Source organism: Oncorhynchus keta, chromosome 34, assembly GCF_023373465.1.
Source record: "Oncorhynchus keta strain PuntledgeMale-10-30-2019 chromosome 34, Oket_V2, whole genome shotgun sequence".
Lineage (NCBI taxonomy): Eukaryota > Metazoa > Chordata > Actinopteri > Salmoniformes > Salmonidae > Oncorhynchus > Oncorhynchus keta.
This window is the reverse complement of record NC_068454.1, coordinates 78792794-78814345: the sequence shown is the minus strand read 5'-3', so window position 1 is coordinate 78814345 and position 21552 is coordinate 78792794. Positions and strand designations below refer to the sequence as shown.

General features: G+C 48.6%; 1 protein-coding gene across 1 annotated transcript in view; it reads right to left on the bottom strand.

The window, feature by feature from the left end:
- Nucleotides 1-21552, bottom strand: part of LOC118378932 (integrin alpha-10-like) — a 55564-nt gene that overhangs the window by 30737 nt on the left and 3275 nt on the right. Inside the window, exons 2-8 of the mRNA XM_052495199.1 lie at nt 12276-12387; nt 11518-11627; nt 11313-11375; nt 7041-7070; nt 4134-4247; nt 3735-3862; nt 2118-2266 (exon numbers count right to left, since the gene is read on the bottom strand). Coding sequence (XP_052351159.1) covers nt 2118-2266; nt 3735-3862; nt 4134-4247; nt 7041-7070; nt 11313-11375; nt 11518-11627; nt 12276-12387 — 706 coding nt within the window. The remainder of the gene's footprint in view (nt 1-2117; nt 2267-3734; nt 3863-4133; nt 4248-7040; nt 7071-11312; nt 11376-11517; nt 11628-12275; nt 12388-21552) is intronic.

Below are 21552 nucleotides of genomic sequence, written 5' to 3'. Positions count from 1 at the left end.
TGTGTGTTTGTACAGCTGCAGTGGCTGTAGGAGCTAACCAGGCTGTACTACAGTGGCCACACCTGCAGCTCTGCTGACCCAGCAACAGCCAACCCCGTCAGTCTTCATACCAATGCCAGCTCTGGTATCTTTTCATCTGTGTGTGTTTGATTCGTACAAGAAGTCCAAGAAACAAAACAGCACAGACAGACGGACGGACGGACGGACGGACGGACAGACGGAGTCCATCTGACATGTTCTATGACCGTTTCGACCCAGCACTCATAAACAAGGGTTAATACCAATATCCCCTCTAAACTGCGTGCAGTGCGCATGCACAGCTCCCCCTGGACCGTGCAGAATATCAGAGCATGCTGAGAGGCATGAGATTGAACTTCAATCAACTTTCTAGAGTTTTCCGTTAGTTAACACTATCAACGTTTCCCTTTACTGTGGAAATTGTGATCGAATCAATGCAATATTAGCCACTTTCAATACAACATACCAAAACAAAACGAACTATGCAAGAGATGTTGTTGTATTCAGAATGCATCGGACTAGGATTCTATTGCATTAACAGGCACGACTCAGGCCCATACTCTACACAGACCGGTGCGCTATAACCAATCAGAGCTGCAGTAGTCCTATATGCAAATAGACCATTGCCATATATGGGTCTGTGCCATTCACTTTGAACTGGACTGTTTGTACAGCATGAGCAGTCGTCAGTCGATGTTCTTGTTTTGAGATCAAAGTGAGAGCTACACGTAGCAAAGTGTGCACATTTCTACATTTGTTCATATCCTTCGCTAGTTAGTGAGTTATTAGCTCAGTTATATAGAATCTGTTGTCAGCAATAGGGGAGTGGTTGCTTCCTACAAGAGCACAAAACATGTGCATTTCTAGACATTGAAAATCTGTGTTGTATTTTTAAATAGTCTTGAACAAGCTAAGTAGCCAATAGGCAGAGGGTAGCATAATTTGTCTGATTCTCTGTAATAATGGTGTGGGAATAATAATACATTTTATTTTGTAAACTGGTTTCTTGCTTCAAACAACACAACAACATTTTCAGTCACCTTGTCTGAAGGACAAGTGGATAAACAGGTTAATGTCAAGCCCACAGGTTCTTTCACAAGTCTCATGGAATGTAGGCCTACATTGAGCACCACACATTGGCTGCTACTGTAAGCTGAATGATAGAACAGCAATTTCCATGTTAAATTGTTATGGGATGCATTTTCTCCATTGTTTTTGATGGTAGACCACTCTGATAGGCCTACATTATGATCAAATAGTCACAGTAGCCTACTTGACCACTGTTAAAACAAACTTAAAACGGGTGCAGCCTCAGTGTTCACAGTAAACGCATGCCGGAAGTTGCACAGAATTTCCCCGTTAAACTTTGCGCTCAGCTGACCTGAAATTTGCTCAGTGATGAAAAACATTGGAGGGAACACTGGTTAATAGTATTAGTAAAAGAAAGCTGTCTGTTTTACTTAGGTGTATTTCCAGTCACCGCCTTTAAACTGCCTTTAAACTGATTTTAAACTTATTTTAAACTGATTTTATACTGCTTTTAAAATTTCCATTGACTTCTCTTTATACTGCCCTTCTCACATCCTGACCATTTAACTTTGAATGTGCTGGAAAACAGGAACTCTCCAATTACCTGCCTTGCTTATGTGTGTGTGTGTGTGTGTGTGTGTGTGTGTGTGTGTGTGTGTGTGTGTGTGTGTGTGTGTGTGTGTGTGTGTGTGTGTGTGTGTGTGTGTGTGTGTGTGTGTGTGTGTGTGTGTGTGTGTGTGTGAGTGAGAATGAAAGCCGTGGTGTGTAGAGTACGGGTGTGTGTGTGTAGTATGGGTGTGGTACACTATATGTGTATGAGTTTAATAAAGGAGGAATGTAATTTTCAAAGGATAACTTTTATGGTGTGAGATATCAGGTGTCCGTATTAGACAGCTGTTTTTATGTTTTGACCTATGACCCCTCTATACCCCTCAGCCTCAGCTGGATTCCATGTTCCACAGAGAAGAAAATAATAAGAAAATATTTGACATTGTTAAAGGGCAGAGTGAGTTATGATTGAGACATTGACCAGCCAATGAGAATGGCTTATGATTGATTGACAGACGTACCAGCCCATGTGGATGGCGTATGCTGTGCGTGTCTCCCGCCCCTCCTGTCGGCTGATGTTCTTAGCCGCTTCAACCACCTCCTGTGTTGTCTGGTAGTCTCTCAGTGACCACTCATGGACCGCAACCTCACCGTATTGCAAAACCCCCACCTGAACACAACCATGGTCATGGTAGAAACAAAACCACACACGTAATTGTGTCTGGCTGTCTTTCCAATGTAGTTAAGCATACAGTGGGATATCCACAGATAGAACATGACCCCATGTCCCCCTGTCCTCTATTGTCCCCATCTCCCTCTCCAATCCTCAACCCAAACCTCTACCACCCCCTCCAAACCCCTTATTCCCATTCTCCTCTAATCTTCCCCCTCTCCCCCTCCTCTTCTCCCTTTCCTTCTCATCTCCCATCCTCCCCTAACTTCTACCCCACTGCTAATTCTTCTCCGTTCATGTTCCCTCTCCCCTCATGTTCCCTCTCCCCCATGTTACAGCTCCCCTCATGTTCCCTCTCCCCCCATGTTACAGCTCCCCTCATGTTCCCTCTCCCCCCATGTTACAGCTCCCCTCATGTTCCCTCTCCCCTCATGTTCACTCTCCCCTCATGTTTCTTCTCCCCTCATGTTTCTTCTCCCCTCATGTTCCCTCTCCCCTCATGTTCCCTCTCCCCTCATGTTCCCTCTCCCCTCATGTTCCCTCTCCCCTCATGTTTCCTCTCCCCTCATGTTCCCTCTCCCCTCATGTTCCCTCTCCCCTCATGTTCCCTCTCCCCTCATGTTCCCTCTCCCCTCATGTTCCCTCTCCCCTCATGTTCCCTCTCCCCTCATGTTCCCTCTCCCCTAATGTTTCCTCTCCCCTCATGTTCCCTCTCCCCTCATGTTTCCTCTCCCCTCATGTTCCCTCTCCCCTCATGTTCCCTCTCCCCTCATGTTCCCTCTCCCCTCATGTACCCTCTCCCCTCATGTTCCCTCTCCCCTCATGTTCCCTCTCCCCTCATGTACCCTCTCCCCTCATGTTCCCTCTCCCCTCATGTACCCTCTCCCCTCATGTTCCCTCTCCCCTCATGTTCCCTCTCCCCTCATGTTCCCTCTCCCCTCATGTTCCCTCTCCCCTCATGTTCCCTCTCCCCTCATGTTTCTTCTCCCCTCATGTTTCTTCTCCCCTCATGTTCCCTCTCCCCTCATGTTCCCTCTCCCCTCATGTTCCCTCTCCCCTCATGTTCCCTCTCCCCTCATGTAAGTCGCTCTGGATAAGAGCGTCTGCTAAATGACTTAAATGTAAATGTAAATGTTTCTTCTCCCCTCATGTTTCTTCTCCCCTCATGTTCCCTCTCCCCTCATGTTCCCTCTCACCTCCTGTTCCCTCTCCCCTCATGTTCCCTCTCCCCTCATGTTCCCTCTCCCCTCATGTTCCCTCTCCCCTCATGTACCCTCTCCCCTCATGTTCCCTCTCCCCTCATGTTTCCTCTCCCCTCATGTTCCCTCTCCCCTCATGTTCCCTCTCCCCTCATGTTTCCTCTCCCCTCATGTTCCCTCTCCCCTATGTTTAGGCCAGCTCTTGTGCCATTGAGGATTTCATCACAGAAATGTATAGACACACACACACACACACACAATTTTACCTGCATCTGTTCTGGGCTGATATGGAACTTGCTGAGGATGTTACTGAGGAAGTTCTGGACTTCATACCAGGGATAGATACTATTGGAGCCATCCAGAACGATCACTATGTCCATGTATGTTGCACATCCTGGACAGAAAACACATATTATTGGATCCATAAGGGGATGCTGAGAGTACTAAGGACCCCCAAAACCCCATGAAATGAACTCTACTGAGTCATTACCATTCAGCTGTGATGTGTGTGTGTGATGCAACCCATAAATGCAACCCACTCTTGTGTGTGTGCGTGTGTGTGTGTGTGTGTGTGTGTGTGTGCGTGTGTGTGTGTGTGTGTGTGTGTGTGTGTGTGTGTGTGTGTGTGTGTGTGTGTGTGTGTGTGTGTGTGTGTGTGCAGTTACTCTGTGCTGTAGGGGCGATGGTCTCTCTAGGTTCCAAGTCGTTGCTGACAGAAACACAGATCCCCGTACTGAAGACTGAGGTACCACACTCCTGAGACCACAGGGCGCACATGCCTGGAACACACACACACACACACACACACACACACACACACACACACACACACACACACACACACACACACACACACACACACACACACACACATGGTTATTATTTTAGCTTTAAGTGAACCTGTAAAGGTAACATAATGCATACATGTGTCATATGGTCCTAGCTAGCACTGATTTATTGGTGAGAGTGAGAGGCACAAGACAAGGACAGAGTTGACTTCTCCACTGGGCTGTTGGTCAGGTCTGCTACTGAACACACCAATAAACACCAGCAGGCTGAGTGAAGGAGAGGCAGACCCAGATAGAGGAAGAGGGTGGGAGACAGAGAGAAGGGGGGTTGCCATACGACAGACCTGCACACCCTAAATGTCAAACAAACAAAGGCAAAGTTTTCTCATGCTTTGTTGATGTCAAAAAAGCTTTTGACTCAGTTTTTCATGAGGGTCTGCTATATAAATTAATGGAATGCTGTTTTTGGGGAAAAACATACGACATTATAAAATCCATGTACACAAACAACAAGGGTGCTGTTAAAGGAAGCAATAAAACTGGACTTGTTTAGACTGGTTGAGTATCTGGAGCATCAGCATTTGTGGGTTTGATTACAGGCTCAAAATGGCCAGAAACAAAGACTTGTCTTCTGAAACTCGTCAGTCTATGCTTGTTCTGAGAAATGAAGGCTATTCCATGTGATAAATTGCCAAGAAACTGAAGATCTTGTACAGTGCTGTTTACTACTCCCTTCAAATCAAATCAAATTTTATTTGTCACATACACATGGTTAGCAGATGTTAATGCGAGTGTAGCAAAATGCTTGTGCTTCTAGTTCCGACAATGCAGTAATAACCAACAAGTAATCTAACTAACAATTCCAAAACTACTGTCTTATACACAGTGTAAGGGGATAAAGAATATGTACATAAGGATATATGAATGAGTGATGGTACAGAGCAGCATAGGCAAGATACAGTAGATGGTATCGAGTACAGTATATACATATGAGATGAGTATGTAAACAAAGTGGCATAGTTAAAGTGGCTAGTGATACATGTATTACATAAGGATGCAGTCGATGATATAGAGTACAGTATATACGTATGCATATGAGATGAATAATGTAGGGTAAGTAACATTATATAAGGTAGCATTGTTTAAAGTGGCTAGTGATATATTTACATCATTTCCCATCAAATCCCATTATTAAAGTGGCTGGAGTTGAGTCAGTGTCAGTGTGTTGGCAGCAGCCACTCAATGTTAGTGGTGGCTGTTTAACAGTCTGATGGCCTTGAGATAGAAGCTGTTTTTCAGTCTCTCGGTCCCAGCTTTGATGCACCTGTACTGACCTCGCCTTCTGGATGATAGCGGGGTGAACAGGCAGTGGCTCGGGTGGTTGATGTCCTTGATGATCTTTATGGCCTTCCTGTAACATCGGGTGGTGTAGGTGTCCTGGAGGGCAGGTAGTTTGCCCCTGGTGATGCGTTGTGCAGACCTCACTACCCTCTGGAGAGCCTTACGGTTGTGGGCGGAGCAGTTGCCATACCAGGCGGTGATACAGTCCGCCAGGATGCTCTCGATTGTGCATCTGTAGAAGTTTGTGAGTGCTTTTGGTGACAAGCCGAATTTCTTCAGCCTCCTGAGGTTGAAGAGGCGCTGCTGCGCCTTCTTCACGATGCTGTCTGTGTGAGTGGACCAATTCAGTTTGTCTGTGATGTGTATGCCGAGGAACTTAAAACTTGCTACCCTCTCCACTACTGTTCCATCGATGTGGATAGGGGTGTTCCCTCTGCTGTTTCCTGAAGTCCACAATCATCTCCTTAGTTTTGTTGACGTTGAGTGTGAGGTTATTTTCCTGACACCACACTCCGAGGGCCCTCACCTCCTCCCTGTAGGCCGTCTCGTCGTTGTTGGTAATCAAGCCTACCACTGTTGTGTCGTCCGCAAACTTGATGATTGAGTTGGAGGCGTGCGTGGCCACGCAGTCGTGGGTGAACAGGGAGTACAGGAGAGGGCTCAGAACGCACCCTTGTGGGGCCCCAGTGTTGAGGATCAGCGGGGTGGAGATGTTGTTGCTTACCCTCACCACCTGGGGGCGGCCCGTCAGGAAGTCCAGTACCCAGTTGCACAGGGCGGGGTCGAGACCCAGGGTCTCGAGCTTGATGACGAGCTTGGAGGGTACTATGGTGTTGAATGCCGAGCTGTAGTCGATGAACAGCATTCTCACATAGGTATTCCTCTTGTCCAGATGGGTTAGGGCAGTGTGCAGTGTGGTTGAGATTGCATCGTCTGTGGACCTATTTGGGCGGTAAGCAAATTGGAGTGGGTCTAGGGTGTCAGGTAGGGTGGAGGTGATATGGTCCTTGACTAGTCTCTCAAAGCACTTGATGATGACGGAAGTGAGTGCTACGGGGTGGTAGTCATTTAGCTCAGTTACCTTAGCTTTCTTGGGAACAGGAACAATGGTGGCCCTCTTGAAGCATGTGGGAACAGCAGACTGGTATAGGGATTGATTGAATATGTCCATAAACACACCGGCCAGCTGGTCTGTGCATGCTCTGAGTGCGCGGCTGGGGTTGCCGTCTGGGCCTGCAGCCTTGCGAGGGTTAACACGTTTAAATGTCTTACTCACCTCGGCTGCAGTGAAGGAGAGTCCGCATGTTTTCGTTGCAGGCCGTGTCAGTGGCACTGTATTGTCCTCAAAGCGGGCAAAAAAGTTATTTAGTCTGCCTGGGAGCAAGACATCCTGGTCCGTGACTGGGCTGGATTTCTTCTTGTAGTCCGTGATTGACTGTAGACCCTGCCACATGCCTCTTGTGTCTGATTCTACTTTGTCTCTGTACTGACGCTTAGCTTGTTTGATAGCCTTGCGGAGGGAATAGCTGCACTGTTTGTATTCGGTCATGTTACCAGTCACCTTGCCCTGATTAAAAGCAGTGGTTTGCGCTTTCAGTTTCACGCGAATGCTGCCATCAATCCACGGTTTCTGGTTAGGGAATGTTTTAATCGTTGCTATGGGAACGACATCTTCAACGCACGTTCTAATGAACTCGCACACCGAATCAGCGTATTCGTCAATATTGTTATCTGACGCAATACGAAACATATCCCAGTCCACGTGATGGAAGCAGTCTTGGAGTGTGGAGTCAGCTTGGTCGGACCAGCGTTGGACAGACCTTAGCGTGGGAGCCTCTTGTTTTAGTTTCTGTCTGTAGGCACGGATCAACAAAATGGAGTCGTGGTCAGCTTTTCCGAAAGGAGGACTGGGCAGGGCCTTATATGCGTCGCGGAAGTTAGAGTAACAATGATCCAAGGTTTTTCCACCCCTGGTTGCGCAATCGATATGCTGATAAAATTTAGGGAGTCTTGTTTTCAGATTAGCCTTGTTAAAATCCCCAGATACAATGAATGCAGCCTCTGGATAAATGGATTCCAGTTTGGGAAGAGTCAAATAAAGTTCGTTCAGAGCCATCGATGTGTTTGCTTGGGGGGTGATATATACGGCTGTGATTATAATCGAAGAGAATTCTCTTGGTAGATAATGCGGTCTACATTTGATTGTCAGGAATTCTAAATCAGGTGAACAGAAGGATTTGAGTTCCTGTATGTTTCTTTCATCACACTATGTCTCGTTAGCCATAAGGCATACGCCCCCGCCCCTCTTCTTACCAGAAATATGTTTGTTTCTGTCGGCGCAATGCGTGGAGAAACCCGCTGGCTGCACCGCCTCCGATAGCGTCTCTCCAGTGAGCCATGTTTCCGTGAAGCAAAGAACGTTACAGTCTCTGATGTCCCTCTGGAATGCTACCCTTGCTCGGATTTCATCAACCTTGTTGTCAAGAGACTGGACATTGGCGAGAAGAATGCTAGGGAGTGGTGCACGATGTGCCCGTCTCCGGAGTCTGACCAGAAGACCACCTCGTTTCCCTCTTTTTCGGAGTCGTTTTTTTGGGTCGCTGCATGGGATCCATTCCGTTGTCCTGTTTGAAAGGCAGAACACAGGATCCGCGTCGCGAAAAACATATTCTTGGTCGTACTGATGGTGAGTTGACGCTGATCTTATATTTAGTAGTTCTTCTCGACTGTATGTAATGAAACCTGAGATGACGTGGGGTACTAATGTAAGAAATAACACGTAAAAAAAAACAAAAAACTGCATAGTTTCCTAGGAACGCGAAGCGAGGCGGCCATCTCTGCCGGCACCGGAAGTACAAGAACAGAGCAAACGGGCTCTAACCAGAATAGAAAGAGGAGTTGGAGGCCCCGGTGCACAACTGAGCAAGAGGACAAGTACATTAGGTTGTCTAATTTGAGAAACAGATGCCTCACAAGACCTCAACTGGCAGCTTCCTTAAATAGTACCCGCAAAACACCCATCTCAAAGTCAACAGTGAAGAGGCGACTCCGGGATGCTGACCTTCAAGGAAAAATTATGCCGATACCCAATAACTCTCAAAATCAAGAAATTAGTTGTTAAATTCTACAACCACCTAAAAGGAAGTGATTCCCAAACATTTGATTACAAAGCCACCGCCTACAGAGAGATGTACCTGGAGAAGAGTCCCCTAAGCAAGCTGGTCCTGGGGCTCTGTTCACAAACACAGACCCCACAAAGCCCCAGGACAGCAACACAATTAGACCAAACCAAATCATGAGAAAACAAAAAGATAATTACTTGACACATTGGAAAGAATCAACAAAATAACAGAGCAAACTAGAATGCTATTTAGTCCTAAACAGAGAGTACACAGTGGCAGAATACCTGACCACTGTGACTGCCCCAAACTTAAGGAAAGCTTTGACTATATACAGACTCAGTGAGCATAGCCTTGCTATTGAGAAAGGCCACCGTAGGCAGACCTGGCTCTCAAGAGAAGACAGGCTATGTGCTCACTGCCCACAAAATGAGGTGGAAACTGAGCTGCACTTCCTAACCTCCTGCCAAATGTATGACCATAGAGAGACATATTTGATTCATATTACAGAGACCCACAAAGAATTTGAAAACAACTCCAATTTTGATAAACTTCCATATCTATTGGGTGAAATACCACAGTCTGCCATCACAGCAGAAAGATGTGTGACCTGTTGCCACAAGAAAAGGGCTACCAATGAAAAACAAGCACCATCGTAAATACAACTCATATTTAAGTTGATTTATTTTCCCTTTTGTACTTTAACTATTTGCCCATCGCTACAACACGGTATATAGCCATGGGAACTTTTTTGAGTGTAATTTTTTATTGTTTATTTCACTTTTGTTTATTATATATTTCAGTTGCTTTGGCAATGTAAACATATGTTTCCCATACCAATAAAGCTCTTTGAAATGAAATTTAATTGAGGAGGGGCTGAGACAAAAGGGGGGGGACTGAGAGAGAGAGGGGGGACTGAGAAAGAGAGAGAAAGAAAGAGAGAGAGGGGGGAACTGAGAGCGAGAGAGATAGAGAGAGAGAAAAAGAAAGAGAGAGAGAAAGACAGAGAACCAGAGAGAGAGAGACGGGAGCCTGAGAGAGAAAGAGAGAGTCAGAGAGAGAGAGAGAAGGGAGACTGAGAGAGAGAAATAGAGAGAGATGTGGGGAGAGGGAGAGCGAGAGAATGAAAGAGAGATGAGGAGAAGAATTGGGTATAAGCGAGGGGGGTATATCATGGAAAAGCATATAATTGTGGTTTGAGAACATATGAAATGAAAGAGAGGGAGAAGAGAGAGAGAGCGAGGGATGGGGTGATGAAAGAGAGGGAGAAGAGAGAGAGAGTGAGGGATGGGGTGATGAAAGAGAGGGAGAAGAGAGAGAGAGAGCGAGGGATGGGGTGAAGAAGTTGTTGACATGGTGGCAGTTTTCATGAGTATTGTACCAGAGCTGGAACGCCGCAGACCAATAAAGCCATTTAATCCCAATTGTAGTGAATGAGGTGAGGCAGAACAGTCACATAACAATATTGATGTCTTCAAAGCATACTATTTATTTGGCTTTAAAACCAAAGAGAGCGGAAGGGAAAGGAGGAGTGTGGGGAGAGAGGAGAGCTAGGATAAAAGGAACAACATTCATACACACTAGGAGACAAAATAAAAATGAAAAGAGTGAAGAAGGGAGGGAAGAAAGAGAAAACATGACCCTGTCATTACCAAAGGCCCCAGCACAGCTCCAGTACAGACACAGAGACAGAGAGAGACAGAGGGAGGGATGGTGAGAGAGGGATGAGAGAAAGGAAAGAAGGAGAGGAGGGCGAGAGTTGCTATGGCTTTTGGTAGGCCTGTCATTACAAAGGGCCGGAGCTGCATTCCGATCCTGTTTTAGACCCTACCACAGGGGTTCTAATACACACGCGCAAAAACAGGCTGGCCCTGGCATTAGTGAACTGTGTTTGACTCTGCACCTAAAGTAGCTGCAAACTGCTGGCAGACACACACACACACACAGGAGTGGCTGCTTGCTGGCACAGCCACTCAGTAATTCCTCTGTAACCATAGAGATCTGGAGATACCTGGATCAGAAGACTCTGCTAGGACAACGTGGCCCAGAGTGTGTGTGTGTGTGTGTGTGTGTGTGTGTGTGTGTGTGTGTGTGTGTGTGTGTGTGTGTGTGTGTGTGTGTGTGTGTGTGTGTGTGTGTGTGTGTGTGTGTGTGTGTGTGTGTGTGTGTGTGTGTGTGTGTGTGTGTGTGTGTGTGTGTGTGTGTGTGTGTGTGTGTGTGTGTGTGTTGTGTGTGTTTGTGTGTGTGTGTGCGCTTGAATGTATGGTAAGAAAAGCTGCCCTATAATGAGGAGGGATTCTGAACACACTCGGACATGGCATCTAATGTTAATTCCTTCTTAACATGGCCAACCCCAGCTGACTCATTGAAAAGTCCATTCCAAACAAACACACCACCTCCTCCTCTCACCCCCACCACATCCCTCCAGGACTGACTCAGTTCCTACAGCCATATGTAACCCAGGATCAAACACATGTTGTCTGCAAGACTCAAGACCATGTTGGCCCACTGACTCAATCAATTCATCAATCAATCAGTCAACCAGTCAGCCAATGGGACAGAGAACGTACCAGGAATCCATCAGGTGAGTCTGGACTGAGGGTCATTCCTAGATGAGAGTTCTTCAGGTTTCTAGATACATTCTGTAACGTGCTCTCACCTGAGACAGAGAGGGAGGAGAGAGATGGTTAATGACATTCCCTAGAGGCTGAGCTATGGTCAGTTTAGTGTTTCTCCTCCTAATGGTTAAGATTAGGATCAGCGGAGGGTAAGCTGATCCTAGATCTGTAGTTGTCTCTCACCTAGGTTGGTTTTGGTGCAGTTGGAGCTCCTCTCCTCTCCCACGATGCATTTGTACACGTCTCCTCTCCTGGTATTGGAAGGTCCATCCCAAGGAGCACCAACCAGCATCCTGCATCACAATCACACACACAGCCAATCAGGTTGTGAGGATTTTATCAATGCATCCTACTACAGATACACTAATTGATAGCCTGGAGGACGGCAGGTAGCCTGGAGGACGGCAGGTAGCCTGGAGGACGGCAGGTAGCCTGGAGGACGGCAGGTAGCCTGGAGGACGGCAGGTAGCCTGGAGGACGGCAGGTAGCCTGGAGGACGGCAGGTAGCCTGGAGGACGGCAGGTAGCCTGGAGGACGGCAGGTAACCTGGAAGGAGGCAGGTAGCCTGGAGGACGGCAGGTAGCCTGGAGGACGGTAGGTAGCCTGAAGGACGGTAGGTAGCCTGGAGGGTGGCAGGTAGCCTGGGGGGCGGCAGGTAGCCTGGAGGACGGCGGAGGACGGCAGAGGACGGCAGGTAGCCTGGAGGGCGGCAGGTAGCCTGGAGGACGGCGGAGGACGGCGGAGGACGGCAGGTAGCCTGGAGGGCGGCAGGTAGCCTGCCATTGAGCAAGGCAGTGTACCCTAATCGCTCCAGGGTCGGCATTAATAACCTGTACACTCATTCAGGTTACCCACTTGTACATGCAGTGAAACAGGACAAATATAAGCACCCCCTTTTTGACCTTTGACAAACACACACACATACAGACGTTGGTACTCACGATTTGTCCCCCGCATTGTCATGCTGTAGCACAGAGAAACCAAATAGGGCCTCCTCTGGACCAGTGTAGATACGAGGCCGCTTAACATCGATGTTGAAACACTCACACAACCCTGAGGGAACATTACAACAGAGAGAAGGTTATAGAAAGGGGTTGTGAGGAGAGAGGGACTGGGGTTGTGAGGAGAGAGGGGGGTTGTGAGGAGAGAGGGACTGGGGTTGTGAGGAGAGAGGGACTGGGGTTGTGAGGAGAGAGGGGGGTTGTGAAGAGAGAGGGACTGGGGTTGTGAGGAGAGAGGGACTGGGGTTGTGAGGAGAGAGGGGCTGGGGTTGTGAGGAGAGAGGGACTGGGGTTGTGAGGAGAGAGGGGCTGGGGTTGTGAGGAGAGAGGAGAGAGGTGCTGAGGTTGTGAGGAGAGAGGGGCTGGGGTTGAGAGGAAAGAGGGGGTGGTGAGGAGAGAGGGGCTGGGGTTGTGAAGAGAGAGGAGAGAGGGGCTGGGGTTGTGAGGAGAGAGGAGAGAGGGGCTGGGGTTGTGAGGAGAGAGGGGCTGGGGTTGAGAGGAAAGAGGGGCTGGGGTTGTGAGGAGAGAGGGGCTGGGGTTGTGAGGAGAGAGGAGAGAGGGGCTGAGGTTGAGAGGAAAGAGGGGCTGGGGTTGTGAGGAGAGAGGGGCTGAGGTTGTGAGGAGAGAGGAGAGAGGGGCTGGGGTTGTGAGGAGAGAGGGGCTGTGGTTGTGAGGAGAGGACAGAGGGACTGGAATTGTGAGGAGAAAGGAAAGAGGGGCTGGGGTTGAGAGGAAAGAGGGACGTTGCAAGGAGGGAGGGGTTGTGGGGAGAGAGGGGCTGGGATTGAGAGGGGGTTGGGGGGAGAGAGGGGGTTAGAGAGAGGAGGTTTGGGGTGAGGGAAATGAAGAGAGTTTGCTTTGGCAATGTAAACATATGTTTCCCATTCTAATGAAGCCCTTAAATTGAGTTGAATTGAGATGGGGGAGGGAAGAAGGATAAACAGAGTGACCAAAGATGACCTTTGTGGAAAAAGGGAGTTCAGTCTAGGGGGGAAAGGAGAGGGAGAAAAGAGGAGAGAGGGAGGGAGGGAGAGAGGGGGGTGAAAACTATGTAGTATAGTAGCTCCCTGTTATAACATACAAACCTGCCCTTGAGCGAGAGAGAGAGAGAGAGAGAGAGAGAGAGAGGTACAGAAGAATGAGAGAAAGAGGTAGAGCGACGGTGCAAGCAAAGGAATGGAAGAAGGATAGTTCATTGACTCGCCCAGGGGAGGTGATTGACTGAGAAAACAGACATGGAAACACACAGGCCAACTGTCAAAATAAAAGCCACACTACACTCTTTATGATGATGTAATTTAAAGAGAGCAGACCTGTGGAGTGCCACACAAAAATAGACTGAACAGTTACCCAGGCTAGAACCCCAAACATAGGGTACATACAGGCCTGACCCAGGCTAGAACCCCAAGCATAGGGTACATACAGGCCTGACCCAGGCTAGAACCCCAAGCATAGGGTACATACAGGCCTGACCCAGGCTAGAACCCCAAACATAGGGTACATACAGGCCTGACCCAGGCTAGAACCCCAAATATAGGGTACATACAGGCCTGACCCCTTCTAGAACCCCAAATATAGGGTACATACAGGCCTGACCCAGGCTAGAACCCCAAGCATAGGGTACATACAGGCCTGACCCAGGCTAGAACCCCAAGCATAGGGTACATACAGGCCTGACCCAGGCTAGAACCCCAAGCATAGGGTACATACAGGCCTGACCCAGGCTAGAACCCCAAGCATAGGGTACATACAGGCCTGACCCAGGCTAGAACCCCAAGCATAGGGTACATACAGGCCTGACCCAGGCTAGAACCCCAAGCATAGGGTACATACAGGCCTGACCCAGGCTAGAACCCCAAGCATAGGGTACATACAGGCCTGACCCAGGCTAGAACCCCAAGCATAGGGTACATACAGGCCTGACCCAGGCTAGAACCCCAAGCATAGGGTACATACAGGCCTGACCCAGGCTAGAACCCCAAACATAGGGTACATACAGGCCTGACCCAGGCTAGAACCCCAAACATAGGGTACATACAGGCCTGACCCAGGCTAGAACCCCAAGCATAGGGTACATACAGGCCTGACCCAGGCTAAACCCCAAGCATAGGGTACATACAGGCCTGACCCAGGCTAGAACCCCAAGCATAGGGTACATACAGGCCTGACCCAGGCTAGAACCCCAAGCATAGGGTACATACAGGCCTGACCCAGGCTAGAACCCCAAGCATAGGGTACATACAGGCCTGACCCAGGCTAGAACCCCAAGCATAGGGTACATACAGGCCTGACCCAGGCTAGAACCCCAAACATAGGGTACATACAGGCCTGACCCAGGCTAGAACCCCAAGCATAGGGTACATACAGGCCTGACCCAGGCTAGAACCCCAAGCATAGGGTACATACAGGCCTGACCCAGGCTAGAACCCCAAACATAGGGTACATACAGGCCTGACCCAGGCTAGAACCCCAAATATAGGGTACATACAGGCCTGACCCCTTCTAGAACCCCAAATATAGGGTACATACAGGCCTGACCCAGGCTAGAACCCCAAGCATAGGGTACATACAGGCCTGACCCAGGCTAGAACCCCAAGCATAGGGTACATACAGGCCTGACCCAGGCTAGAACCCCAAGCATAGGGTACATACAGGCCTGACCCAGGCTAGAACCCCAAGCATAGGGTACATACAGGCCTGACCCAGGCTAGAACCCCAAGCATAGGGTACATACAGGCCTGACCCAGGCTAGAACCCCAAGCATAGGGTACATACAGGCCTGACCCAGGCTAGAACCCCAAGCATAGGGTACATACAGGCCTGACCCAGGCTAGAACCCCAAGCATAGGGTACATACAGGCCTGACCCAGGCTAGAACCCCAAGCATAGGGTACATACAGGCCTGACCCAGGCTAGAACCCCAAGCATAGGGTACATACAGGCCTGACCCAGGCTAGAACCCCAAACATAGGGTACATACAGGCCTGACCCAGGCTAGAACCCCAAGCATAGGGTACATACAGGCCTGACCCAGGCTAGAACCCCAAGCATAGGGTACATACAGGCCTGACCCAGGCTAGAACCCCAAGCATAGGGTACATACAGGCCTGACCCAGGCTAGAACCCCAAGCATAGGGTACATACAGGCCTGACCCAGGCTAGAACCCCAAGCATAGGGTACATACAGGCCTGACCCAGGCTAGAACCCCAAGCATAGGGTACATACAGGCCTGACCCAGGCTAGAACCCCAAGCATAGGGTACATACAGGCCTGACCCAGGCTAGAACCCCAAGCATAGGGTACATACAGGCCTGACCCAGGCTAGAACCCCAAGCATAGGGTACATACAGGCCTGACCCAGGCTAGAACCCCAAGCATAGGGTACATACAGGCCTGACCCAGGCTAGAACCCCAAACATAGGGTACATACAGGCCTGACCCAGGCTAGAACCCCAAGCATAGGGTACATACAGGCCTGACCCAGGCTAGAACCCCAAGCATAGGGTACATACAGGCCTGACCCAGGCTAGAACCCCAAGCATAGGGTACATACAGGCCTGACCCAGGCTAGAACCCCAAGCATAGGGTACATACAGGCCTGACCCAGGCTAGAACCCCAAGCATAGGGTACATACAGGCCTGACCCAGGCTAGAACCCCAAACATAGGGTACATACAGGCCTGACCCAGGCTAGAACCCCAAACATAGGGTACATACAGGCCTGACCCAGGCTAGAACCCCAAGCATAGGGTACATACAGGCCTGACCCAGGCTAGAACCCCAAGCATAGGGTACATACAGGCCTGACCCAGGCTAGAACCCCAAGCATAGGGTACATACAGGCCTGACCCAGGCTAGAACCCCAAACATAGGGTACATACAGGCCTGACCCAGGCTAGAACCCCAAGCATAGGGTACATACAGGCCTGACCCAGGCTAGAACCCCAAGCATAGGGTACATACAGGCCTGACCCAGGCTAGAACCCCAAACATAGGGTACATACAGGCCTGACCCAGGCTAGAACCCCAAGCATAGGGTACATACAGGCCTAACCAACACACTGTAAAAAATGCTTATAGCTGCTATATGCTACAGTGCATTTTTAAGTTACTGGTTCTATAGCCTTTTTAAGTTTACTCAACTTTTCGATCAAGGTGCCACCTGATCTTAACATTTTTTGTTGGCCAAAACATAGCTCCAACTTCTGAAAATGTACACAAAAATGTAGTCAACTTAAAATGATGTGTTTGCTCAACTTACCTCACATGTTCATTCATCTAGATATTATTATTTGGACTAAAAAAGGCTTTGAAACTAGTTACACCTTCATAAACGATGCTTTTGACATACAATACTTTCAACTGACACACATTGTGCATCATCATTTCTCCAGAAATGATTATTCAACACATCCTCATCTGGACTTTGAACTCTCAACCTCTTGGGACTGAGGACACTAAGCTTCCTGCTATGTCACCGTGTCTATGTCAATTACTGAGTTCATCTCTATTGCTACACTTTGCACTTCAAAGTAAATCTCATCTCTGTTAAAAGTACCCAAGTAAAATGATTTTATTTATCATAGCGACTAAGGAGAAACATAAAAATGAGTACTATGCAGGCCAACATTAGACTATTACTGAAATAAGTAACGCAAATCAATGATGAGAGAGTAGTCAGGTTAACTGATCACTGACACAGACATGGTGGAGTAGCAGGAAAATGGAATGCTGTGAACCAGAAGGTTGTGGACATGTTGAATATGAATTACTGTAGAAATGAACAGGCACAAAGTAATCATGTAAGTTTAAAACATTGTATGTTAAATGTAACACAGACCAGTTACACAGACCTTCTTAATTAAGATGCCCAAATAATCATTTCTAGTTGAATGAACATGCAAAAATTTGAGCAAACACATCATTTTAAGTTGACTGAATGTTTGCGCAAGTTTTTGTGTAAATTGGAGCTAAGTTTGGGCCAACTAAAAATATTAATTACGGGTAACACTTAGATTGAAAAGTGAACTAAACTTAAAAAGACTGTGGAACCAGTTACTTCATAATAATTAGATGAAACAACTAGACTTTTTTACAGTGCAGAACTCACCAGCAGACTGGTGAACAACACACGCTACCAAAAACCACCAGCACACAAAGTCTTGCATACACACACGCACACGCATGCGCACGCACACACACACACACACTCATCTCTCATATGTTTCAAAGACTGTCCATCGCATCACCAAGACCACTTCACCCCTCTCTCCTACTACCACGCCACCTTAACCCCCCTCTCCACTCAAATCATCCCATTTTCATCCTCTTCCTCCTGTACCCCCTCCCCGGGTCTTCACCCTTACCACCACACCACCCTCCTCTCCTGCTCCTCCACTCCCATTTTCAGCTGGTTTATATGGGTCTGTACCACAGCCTGTCTGACCATGGATCATCATGACAACTGACTGTAAACATTTATGCAGCCAAACCCCGTCTAGATTCAGATTCCTCTCTCTATTCCACCACATGATCGGCTCGTGATGCTCTTGCTGCTATGTGTGTGTGTGTGTGTGTGTGTGTGTGTGTGTGTGTGTGTGTGTGTGTGTGTGTGTGTGTGTGTGTGTGTGTGTGTGTGTGTGTGTGTGTGTGTGTGTGTGTGTGTGTGTGTGTGTGTGTGTGTGTGTGTGTGTGTGTGTGTGTGTGTGTGTGTGTGTGTGTGTGTGTGTGTGTGTGTGTGTGTGTGTGTGTGTGTGTGTGTGTTTGTGTGTGTGTGTGTGTGTGTGTGTGTGTGTGTGTGTGTGTGTGTGTGTGTGTGTGTGTGTGTGTGTGTGTGTGTGTGTGTGTGTGTGTGTGTGTGTGTGTGTGTGTGTGTGTGTGTTTGTGTGTACTGCTACTGAATGATGTATGTATTCGGGATGACAGGTCAGTGGAGTTGACAGCACAGTGTTACGTGTGTTACAGATGAATGGCAGCCTGACCACAGACGTGTGTTAAGTATGGAGACTACATGTGGCTCTGATTTATGGCATTTCAAATGGACCACTGTCTCTCTATCACAGCTTCTCTCTCTCACCCACACACACACGTTTTATACTTCTACTATCTACCAATCTTTCTACCACTCACTCCCATCATTTTACTTTGTCCACTTCTTTATCTGCTCTCCTCTTCATCTCTTGTTGTCTTCACATGTCTGCAGTGGCCTCTTGGCTTATACTTTGGTCGTCTCTGGTAGTCCGTGCAATGATGACCACAGTAGGCTGTTTCTCTAGTATTCATTGAATTACAAGGCTTCTCGCTCTACCCCCCCCCTCCCCCGCTCCATTTCTCTTGCTCTCTGACTCACCTCCATCATGTTCTGTTCCCATCTCTATCTGTCCCTAGTGTGGTATGGGGGTGGAAGAGAGTGGGGGTGAGAAAGGAAGACAGAGAAGGAAAGAGATATAATGGACAGCAAGAGGGAGGGAAAGAGAGAGGGACCAATGAGAGAAACAGAAAGAGACATTGGGAGAAGAGAAAGTGTGTAGGAGAAGGACTGGGGAAAAAATTGGTAGAGGAGAGAGAAGAGAGAGACAGAGAGATTGTGTAGGAGAAGGACTGGGGAGAGGATAGGAGAGGAGAGAGACTGGGAGAAGAGAGATTGTGTAGGAGAAGGCCTGGGAAGAAGAGAAGGACTGGGAAGAGGATAGGAGAGGAGAGAGAGAGATTGGGAGAAGATATATTGTGTAGGAGAAGGACTGGGGAGAGGAGAGAGAGAGAGAAGAGAAGGAATTCCCCAGCTATCCTCCCATACACACACCTGTGTTCTACATCTCAGTAAAGCATAACAGAGCAGCTAACAGTACCGGTATGCCTGGTTACCACACTGGGGAGGCCTGCTCAAACCATCAACATCACACACACACAGTCAATACATGCATGTCTCAAACAGGTAATGAAGTGTAGTACAGACTAACCACAAACAGCGTCTGACTACGGTGACTTCAATGCATTCCTTCCTCATTCATTCCTCAGGATCAGCAGGAGGAGACAGACGTGGCCTGAACAGACAGCAGTATGGTGTTGTACTGGACTGGTACATGGCCTGAACAGACAGCAGTATGGTGTTGTACTGGACTGGTACATGGCCTGAACAGACAGCAGTGTTGTGCTGGACTGGTACATGGCCTGAGCAGACAGCAGTGTTGTGTTGTGCTGGACTGGTACATGGCCTGAACAGACAGCAGTGTTGTGTTGTGCTGGACTGGTACATGGCCTGAACAGACAGCAGTGTTGTGCTGGACTGGTACATGGCCTGAGCAGACAGCAGTGTTGTGTTGTGCTGGACTGGTACATGGCCTGAACAGACAGTAGTGTTGTGTTGTGCTGGACTGGTACATGGCCTGAACAGACAGCAGTGTTGTGTTGTACTGGACTGGTACATGGCCTGAACAGACAGCAGTGTTGTGTTGTGCTGGACTGGTACATGGCCTGAACAGACAGCAGTGTTGTGTTGTGCTGGACTGGTACATGGCCTGAACAGACAGTAGTGTTGTGTTGTGCTGGACTGGTACATGGCCTGAGCAGACAGCAGTGTTGTGTTGTACTGGACTGGTACATGGCCTGAACAGACAGCAGTGTTGTGTTGTGCTGGACTGGTACATGGCCTGAACAGACAGCAGTGTTGTGTTGTGCTGGACTGGTACATGGCCTGAACAGACAGCAGTGTTGTGTTGTGCTGGACTGGTACATGGCCTGAACAGACAGCAGTGTTGTGTTGTACTGGACTGGTACATGGCCTGAACAGACAGCAGTGTTGTGTTGTGCTGGACTGGTACATGGCCTGAACAGACAGCAGTGTTGTGTTGTGCTGGACTGGTACATGGCCTGAACAGACAGTAGTGTTGTGTTGTGCTGGACGGGTACATGGCCTGAGCAGACAGCAGTGTTGTGTTGTACTGGACTGGTACATGGCCTGAACAGACAGCAGTGTTGTGTTGTGCTGGACTGGTACATGGCCTGAACAGACAGCAGTGTTGTGTTGTGCTGGACTGGTACATGGCCTGAACAGACAGCAGTGTTGTGTTGTGCTGGACTGGTACATGGCCTGAACAGACAGCAGTGTTGTGTTGTGCTGGACTGGTACATGGCCTGAACAGACAGCAGTATGGTGTTGTACTGGACTGGTACGTGGCCTGAACAGACAGCAGTATGGTGTTGTACTGGACTGGTACATGGCCTGAACAGACAGCAGTGTTGTGTTGTGCTGGACTGGTACATGGCCTGAACAGATAGCAGTGTTATGTTGTACTGGACTGGTACATGGCCTGAACAGACAGCAGTGTTGTGTTGTGCTGGACTGGTACATGGCCTGAACAGACAGCAGTGTTGTGCTGGACTGGTACATGGCCTGAGCAGACAGCAGTGTTGTGTTGTGCTGGACTGGTACATGGCCTGAACAGACAGCAGTGTTGTGTTGTGCTGGACTGGTACATGGCCTGAACAGACAGCAGTGTTGTGCTGGACTGGTACATGGCCTGAGCAGACAGCAGTGTTGTGTTGTGCTGGACTGGTACATGGCCTGAACAGACAGTAGTGTTGTGTTGTGCTGGACTGGTACATGGCCTGAACAGACAGCAGTGTTGTGTTGTACTGGACTGGTACATGGCCTGAACAGACAGCAGTGTTGTGTTGTGCTGGACTGGTACATGGCCTGAACAGACAGCAGTGTTGTGTTGTGCTGGACTGGTACATGGCCTGAACAGACAGTAGTGTTGTGTTGTGCTGGACTGGTACATGGCCTGAGCAGACAGCAGTGTTGTGTTGTACTGGACTGGTACATGGCCTGAACAGACAGCAGTGTTGTGTTGTGCTGGACTGGTACATGGCCTGAACAGACAGCAGTGTTGTGTTGTGCTGGACTGGTACATGGCCTGAACAGACAGCAGTGTTGTGTTGTGCTGGACTGGTACATGGCCTGAACAGACAGCAGTGTTGTGTTGTACTGGACTGGTACATGGCCTGAACAGACAGCAGTGTTGTGTTGTGCTGGACTGGTACATGGCCTGAACAGACAGCAGTGTTGTGTTGTGCTGGACTGGTACATGGCCTGAACAGACAGTAGTGTTGTGTTGTGCTGGACGGGTACATGGCCTGAGCAGACAGCAGTGTTGTGTTGTACTGGACTGGTACATGGCCTGAACAGACAGCAGTGTTGTGTTGTGCTGGACTGGT